This window comes from Camelina sativa, chromosome 4 (assembly GCF_030686135.1).
Source record: "Camelina sativa cultivar CO46 ecotype springtype chromosome 4, ASM3068613v1".
Taxonomy (NCBI): domain Eukaryota; kingdom Viridiplantae; phylum Streptophyta; class Magnoliopsida; order Brassicales; family Brassicaceae; genus Camelina; species Camelina sativa.
In genome coordinates, this window is record NC_141883.1 from 15,380,325 (window position 1) to 15,388,922 (window position 8,598).

Sequence of the window (8,598 nt, forward strand, 5' to 3'; positions counted from 1 at the left end):
CTCGTGATCACCTGTTTTTCACTTGCAGCTATGCGGCAGAGATTTGGGGGGCGTTAGCAAAAAAAAATTTCAGAACCAAGTACACAACGAACTTGGCTGCTCTAGTCACTTGTGTGGCGGACCGTTGGCTAGACAAGGTGGTTGGTTTCATCGCTAGATACCTATTCCAAGCTACGATTCATACTCTCTGGAGAGAGCGTAATTCTCTTAAGCATGGGGAGGCTCCAAACTCAGCAGCTCGTCTAATAACTTGGATTGATAAACAGGTCCAGAATCAGCTCCTTGATATCTCTGCTTTGGGGGACAGACGCTATGAGGAGGGTCTTCAAGTTTGGTTTGCTTCCAAATATCTTGGCTGAATTGATGGTTTAGCTATTCATTACAGTTTGTAATTTTTTAACTAAAGTTTTTTTCAGCTACCGGTTGCACTACTTGTAAAAACTCAATTTCTTTTTAGTTTAATTTAACATCAAATTCAGAAGAAGAAAAAGCGCATTGCTTAGACAGCTTGATGTTGAAGTCGAATTTGTAAACTCTTTTTCTCCTGATTAGGGAGTTATAATCTAATTTGTTAGAATGCAATTTGATTATGGAAGATCTTTTTAAAAAATTTATTTACTAATTCAAAAATAAATTTAAAAATGGTTGTTTCAAATTTTAGAAAAGTACCAAAGTGATATATATATATATATATAGGAAAGCTTGATTTCAATCTTTAAAGTTGTTTTCCATTTATTTTTGTGTAAAGAAATGGAAAAAAAAAGTAAAAGAAAACGTATCATTAGAAATGTGGAAAAAGATGATAATAATAATGTAGACACTAACCTGGAAAAAAAATATATATATACACACTGGAATCAATGTAACATATGTATATACATTCAAATCAAAATATGATTCGATTTCGTATAATTGACATCACTTTTATACCCCTCCACCAATCACAATATTGATTATATATATAAAAAATGAAATCAAATGTAAAATAAAAAAAAGAAAAAAGGTTCAGGGAAGAAGATCGTCGCCGAAGAGGTAAAGGAGTCGTTCAACAGCCCAGCTAGGTTGGTTAACGGTGGAACAATCAGAGAACGACGGAAGCAACGGTGTTCTACAAAGCGGACAAGTACGGTGGTTATCATCCTCATCTCCTCCACCGCGGCATTCATAGTCAAGCCACCGGTCAATACAATCACGATGAAAGACGTGAGTACAGTTCCTAAGCTCTCTGATCTCGTCGTCGTCTTCGAGATCTCCTAGACACACGGCGCACGTGTCGCTGATCGACGCTGAGGGTGATCTCTCAACCGCGTCGCAGAAAGCTGTAACGGCGAGGCTTTCTTTGATGGTTTGCGATGAAACGGAAGGAGAAGAAGATCTTGGTGATGATCGAGAGCGGTAACGGAGGATACATGCGAAGATCCAACGTAAGACGGCGATGATAACGGCAGTCTTGTAGAAAAGGTGGCTGATGATGAGACTAGTGTCTTCGATGAAAAATGTCATTGTGATGATGTTTCTTGCTGAAGTATATGAGAGAGAACTTGGTGCTGAGAGAAAGAGAGAAAGAAGAAGAGGGAGGAAGAGAGGTTCCTTTATAAAGGAGAATTAAAGGTAATGAGTGGTGACTTTAAAAAACTTTTTTTTTATTTACTATTTCTACTTTTTTATATTTTACATTATAATTAACTTGGTGTCTTGTGTGCTTATCTGTGTACCCACATATTTAAACTAGAAGAGTAAAGAGAATGTGCGTAGAGAATTTGTGTTGGTACTATACAGTCATCATTTCAATAATTTTTAAACAAGATAAATAGTGGGTGTGCTTTTTATATCCAAAAAATTAAAGAATTAAACATCTACATTATTCAGCTTTAGTATGTTGAAAACTTAGTTTGTCAATTTTAATGTGCTTTTTATTTACAAAAATTAAACAGTACAATTGAAAATTCAAAGCATGCAAAGTATTAATTAGCTGAAATAGTGTAAAAGGGTGAAGATGGAGTTTGGATAAGATATATGTTATTTAACGTTATGAAAGTTTGGATAAGATTTATGTTCGATTTATGTTACTTAGCATATTAAACCCAATATTTTTACCATCTGACTAAATCTCCGAGATTTTACTCATGGCACCCATTTATATTTGTGGGAAAGAAAAATTCAACTGGAATCGAACTGAAAAAAGAAAAACACGAATTTACGCCATGTTCATAGACTTTTTACTAAATATAGAGCACGACTTGGTTACATGCTCTTTAGTTTTTACATAGAGAGAATTTTTGGTTTACACACATTGTACTGATTAATTTAGTTAAGCGGTTTATATTGAACCGGCCTACTCTATTTATATGAAATTAAATATTATAAAGTTGAATATTATTCATTTGAATTAACTTCATTAAAAGAGTTTTGGCTGAAGAAATGACAATCTAAAAATATCTAGGTGAAACAGTTGTGATTGTGAGCAACTAACTAACTAGAGATCAGAAGGGACAAGCGCAAAGTAAAAAAAGAAAGAATAAGAGAAGGTGACGTTGGGGGTTAAGTGGCGTTCGCGTGTGTCACACTCTGTGCTAGTCTGGCTTGCATTGCATGAAAGAATGAGAGGGACAGTGGAGAATAAAAGACGATAGTAATAGTTTCCTTTTCTCTTCCTTTTACCAAACCATTCAAAAAGAGAAACATATTTTAAAAGAAAGAAAAAAAAACATTTTGACGTAACATATTTTTGGTTCTCTTTTAGAAGCAATTGGTCACATAAGCCTTTAGTCCCATTTGTGGCTTATTGCCTTAACCATTACGGCTTGTTTTGTTTACATCCATGTACGTTGTTATTATCTTCTCTATATATGGCCATATGGGGATTTGCTTTTCCATAAGAAAAATACATATATTTTAGTCTTTTACTATCACAAATATCACATAAATTCTTGGGTCTTCTTTTAAATTTCGTTACGCATCTCTATTATATTTTAGCAATAGAATGATTACACGATACAAATTCAAAAATATGTGTAATATTTCATGCATAATTTCATAACTAATAAAGTATTAAGATATGCATATTGACATATTGTCATTTAGTCGAGATGATTTTAATGGCTCATATACTTAGGCTTACGCCGCATCTTTTCATTATTATTAAAATAATCTTACGTAGCATCTTCGTTGAAATTTAAAATATTAATACAAGAGTTATAATGTAGAGGCCATACCAATAGCGCGTTAATTATATAATTAAAAGAACAAAACTGTGTGATAGACATCAACCCATTAATAGCACAGTAGTGGTTTTGCTTTTTGTTTTGTTTTCGGTTTTACTTTAGAAATTCACGTAAGCATATATCACTATATTTGATGGTAAAACTGAAATGATGTCAATGAAGTATTACTAAGATATAGAAAGAAGAGAGTTACAGAACGATTAAACCTGGAGAAGAATGAATCGTCCACAGTTACTCCTAAATTCTTTAGTTTAATTATGTGAAAGATTGGCCATTTTAAAGAAATAATCATGCATAAATCTTGTTCCATCAGTGTGACAAAAAAAAAAAAAAAAAAAAAATCTTGTTCCATCATACTTTATGATTGTAAGATATGATAGAAATATCTTCTTCCATCTCCGACTCTTCTTAAGGAAATACCAAATCCATATCTATTATCTTTATTGTGAACTCAAATTTCTCTTTCTATTACGAGAAGTTGGTTCCAGTGAGGGCCAAAACAATAGAGACCATAGAACACAAATTAGCAAGATATGATGTTGCAATTTAGAGAATAATAATCTTTAATTGGGGCTCAAAGTTAAACAACACATTAACTAAAATTATTGAATGCATATGACTATAGATTATAATGCTCATGTGGGTAGTCACTATAATATATCCTAAGATCATAGTTTTCAGAAACTTTTCTCGAATGATGTATCAGAATAATTAAGCTATATGTGGATATACTTAATTAACTCGTATACGAACACTAATAAATTATTGATCATGTTTTATGACAATAGCTAGCCTACTTTGTGGATAGCTAATTAATACATAAACATATCAAAATTTACTTAAATTTTTTGGTTTCCCTGTTCAAATCATTATATGATATACCATTATGGTGATATCAATATCTTAATTTTGCACATTAAGAGAAAAATATAATCTTTTATTACTTAGGATTTAATATATATATAATGATATATATATATATATATAATGAAAATTAAACAAAGATTCAAGTATACAAACATCATAACTAGGATTTAAACCATAAATCTATTATTCTTAATGGATTTATTAGATGTTCATGACTCGGCTCTCATACCACATGTTAAAAGCTAAGATCTTAAACATCTATATTAAGCTTATAATAGAATCACAAAGAGGATTAGAGTAATACCTCCACTCATTGTAGAAATGATGTTTTCTTGAATGGATCCTTGTACAGTAAAACCTCTATAAATTAATAAAGTCGGGACCATGAAATTTTATTAATTTATAGAGGTTTTAATTTATCGATAAATTAATATTTTATTAATTTATGAAGAGATTTTTAATTTTCATAATTTTTAATTTTGTATTACAAAATAAGATACTTTTGTTATTATTCATATTTAAAAAAAAAAAAATAATTTATAATCTTGTTTATCGTAATTGCTAAGTTTAAAGTGTAGGTAAAGATGATAGATATTAGAAGTTTAGAGTTTATAAGAAATTGCTACTAGAATCATTCATGGTAATGATGAAGTCGAATAAGATATTGCGGTAGTTTTAGAACCAATTACATATAAAGAAGCAATTATCACATTTATAACTCTTTACAATTTTTGGATGCGATTTGAGAAGACGACAATGAAAAATATTAGAGATGAGCTCCAATAAGAATGCAAATTCAAGAATATGCAAACAACAATATAGTCATATTTCACTAGATTTTCTTAGATATATATGTATATATATATATATTAATATTATATGATTATTAATTTATGATATTGATGGGACCATATTTTTACATAGGATTTTCAAAAAAAATTATTATCTTATTAATTTATCGAAATATGTCATTTTTTACACCGGCCCAACTCGGGACCGAAAAAATTTATTAATTTATAGCGAGTATTAATTTAAAGAGTATTAATTTATAGTGGTTCTATTGTAGCTTTCTTCTTTAGTGGTTTAGAGATTTGAAAATAAACTCTTAGATCTTTAAGTGGAAGATAAGGTTTTTCTCCCTTTTCCTACAAACTATATTTTTTTAGGTACTTTTTTTTTGTTCATGATTGTTTGTTGATTTGTGATGGAACAAATCATCTGTTCATAAGAGGGAAGAAGACCTTCTAATTGAATCTTATTAGGATTTTGCCTTCTTATTTAATTTCAACCGTCCATCATGGTAAAGATGAAGGTATTGATGACAAGTGTGAGCAGAAGTATCTAGCATTAGTTCTTTAACTTGGTTCTATTAACCTAAGCATGACATATAATTTACCACTTGTCCTCTTATGAACCTAAGCATGCATGACATTTAGCTTCACACTTATCCTCTTATGAACCTAAACATGACATTTAGCTTAGCATTTGTCCTCTTATGCTTCTCTAAAATCATTAGGAAATTAGATCCTTAATAACCAATTTTATTGGTTACCAAATGTTTACTAAAATATAAAATTCCCATAAGAAACATACTAACTATTAGACCACATACATGAGTATAAAATAATTATTTTCTTACATATTTTGTACATTTTGACTTGCCATTGGTGTATCCCCCAGTTCTCCCTCTAATACCGAATTCACTACCCATCTCGGATCTCAAGTCATTGACTATTACTCGACACCTAGACCCACTGAAAATTTTGCTTTCTATTGAACGGTTATTTGAGGCATTCGACGCCGGTGGACATCACCATTGTTGTAGAACGTCTGACTCCTAGACTCACTTTGATTCAAAAAATTATATACTAAACACATAGATGGGGTTGATGATGGCCACATGAATTTAAAAAATAGCTTTCAAAAGTTACTGAAAAAATAACATGCAAATCCTACTTAATCGATTAAAAAATCATATTACCTTAAGAGAAATGGTTTTCTTTGTATACACCTGAAAAATATTGTACGATAAAAGAAATTAGCTACACTAATATGTACAAAACAATGGGAATAATCATTCACATGCAAATTCAAGAATAACAAAAAATGCAAATGGTAAATTCTACTACGAAAGAAATAAACAACCATAAAATCAAATGGTTTTAAAATCAAAAGAGAGAAAAAAAAGAGATTACTTTTTCGGTGAACCCAAATTTCTCTCTCGAAGGCGAAAAACCTAAAGCAAATCTCAATTCACTTCAAAGACTACACCGCCGTCGTATAGTCGTTACTGACTGATTCCGGTAATCTCTTCTCCGGTGAGCTATCTAGTCTCTCCTCTTTGACTTGATGGATTCTGTTGCCACTGATTCTCGTCAGAGCTCTGTCGCTTTGAACTCTTCTCTTGCATCACTCTTCTCCGCCTCTGACAGCTCCTGTCTCTACTCCTTTTGTTCCCACTATTGGAGCATGGGCAAAACCACCTAAGATCATCTCAGAAGCTGTGCCTTACCGTCACGAAACTCTAATTCCAATAGAAAGAGGCAATTCTGATCCGGCTTTAGACATCCTTCCTCCAGCGATTAAAGAGGATGGACAACTACAATTTCCATGGGCAGCAAAGATGGACCCTTCCATCCGAAATCTCCATCGAACAACAACACCAACTTACATGGAAGATGGCACCCCCAAGGTACACATTCCAAATCATGTCTTGTTGAGAGGGCTTGAGAATCAACAAGAATATGTGATAGGTCAGTTTAATCGTTGCCTTACACCATCTGGAGGTCTCATCAATGCAGTGGCTAATAGAATTTGGGGGAAAAAGTGTAAAATTTTTTCACAAAAACTTGGGGAATCCTCTTATTTGTTTCATATTCTGGATGCAACAACTAGAGCCTGGGTTTTACAGCGTGGTGTATGGCACATTGATGATTGCATCATGTTCATTGCTCCATGGACTTCTGCTGATACATTAGCTCTGCCAGAGATCACATCTGTGCCGGTCTGGGTTATGCTAAAAAAATTCCCTAGTCGTCTTTACTTGCACTAGGGAATCAGTTGGATAGCTTCAGGTTTAGGTGAACCTATGGCTACTGATAAACCAAGGTTGGATCCGTCTCTAATGGGAGTGGCTAAGCTCATGGTTGAAGTTGAGCTAGAAAAAGGATTTCCAGATAGAGTTACTGTCGAGGACAAAAGAGGCAATGTCTCTATAGTGGATGTGGAGTATTCTTGGCTTCCATCAAAATGTAGTAAATGTGGGTTTGTAGGCCACAAAGAAACTAGATGTCTTCTCCTCTCTCAAGCAGCTGCTGCAGTGCTAGGTGCAGGTTCTGTTTCTGCCTGCACTTATGTCTCCCCTACTCACTCAGTTGAAGCTGCACTTGGTGAAACTACAGTCCGCACACCCTCACCAGCCTTTGTGGCTGAGCATACTACTACTACAGTTGAAGTTACTACCATCACCACTGCCTTATGCAACCCCATTCCCATCAACACTGAAGTTGTATTGTCATCTTCTCCAATGGTATCTGTCCCATTTTCAACACCTTGTTCAAGTTCCTTGCAAAATGAGTTTGTGCAGGAAAATATCGTAGGAAGTAGTCAACTTGCTGACTTCGATGTTGGAGATTATGGTTATGAGATGGGTGATGAATCCTCTCAACGTACCCGAAAAGGAAGGACAAACAAACCTACCCAGAAACTCCAAGATCAATGGATTACGGTCAGAGGACGATGCAAGCGTGGTCGTGGTGGCCGTGGTGGTCGAAGATGATCGATCCAGAAAATAGCTAGAGGATTAACTTTCCAGTTCCCACTAGTTCTATCTTTCTCCTTTTAGAATATGCTTCATTGTATAATCTCCCATTGCTTTACTTTCAAAAACTCAGTGTTCAAGAAAGCGGTCTAGGCGGCCGTCTAGGCGCTAAGCGCTCAGCAGACGCCTAGATGACCGCCTAACCCGCTTAAAATTACATACATTTTATTTTAATATTTATTTTTGATTTTTAAATTACATATAATTAAATTATTATGTTTTATATCTATATACGTAATTATAAATATTTATATGTTGTTAATATAACTTAAATAAATGTATTTTTCTTACCATTGTTTATAATTTATAATTTTTTTATTTTTATAACATATATTTTAATATAATTATATATATATAATGTTTTATGTTGTAAACGCCTAAACCGCCTAAAAACCGTCTAGGCCCCGACTAAGCGTTCTAGGCGCTAGGCGTTGGGTCACCGCCCAGATTCCGCCTAGCGCTTTCTTGAACACTGCAAAAATTATATGATCTACAAATCATATCCCTGTATTACTTTTTATGCATTTTAATTGAAAGCCTTTTAACAAAAAAAAAAAAGAAATAAACAACCATGATAAAAATTAGTAAGAGATAATTTGAAGATGCAAATAAATTAGGATGATATGAATTAGGCAGATGATAAAAAGAGTATTTATAGAGATTAAATAATGTTCTGATTTACGTTGA

At 33.1% G+C, this 8,598-nt stretch overlaps 1 protein-coding gene and 1 pseudogene across 1 annotated transcript; one reads left to right on the forward strand and one right to left on the reverse strand.

The window, feature by feature from the left end:
- Window positions 1–826: 826 nt before the first annotated feature.
- LOC104780232 (brassinosteroid-responsive RING protein 1-like) lies at window positions 827–1,744 on the reverse strand. The gene has a single exon (XM_010504736.3). The coding sequence runs from the start codon at window positions 1,501–1,503 to the stop codon at window positions 1,006–1,008; it is 498 nt and encodes a 165-aa protein (XP_010503038.1). The 5' UTR covers window positions 1,504–1,744; the 3' UTR covers window positions 827–1,005.
- Window positions 1,745–6,440: 4,696 nt separating this feature from the next.
- On the forward strand, window positions 6,441–7,869 carry LOC147945767 (uncharacterized; annotated as a pseudogene).
- Window positions 7,870–8,598: the final 729 nt, after the last annotated feature.

What these genes read in the sequence shown, in the direction of transcription:
- LOC104780232 (XM_010504736.3), bottom strand. Translation starts at nt 1,503, where the DNA reads ATGACATTTTTCATCGAAGACACTAGTCTCATCATCAGCCACCTTTTC.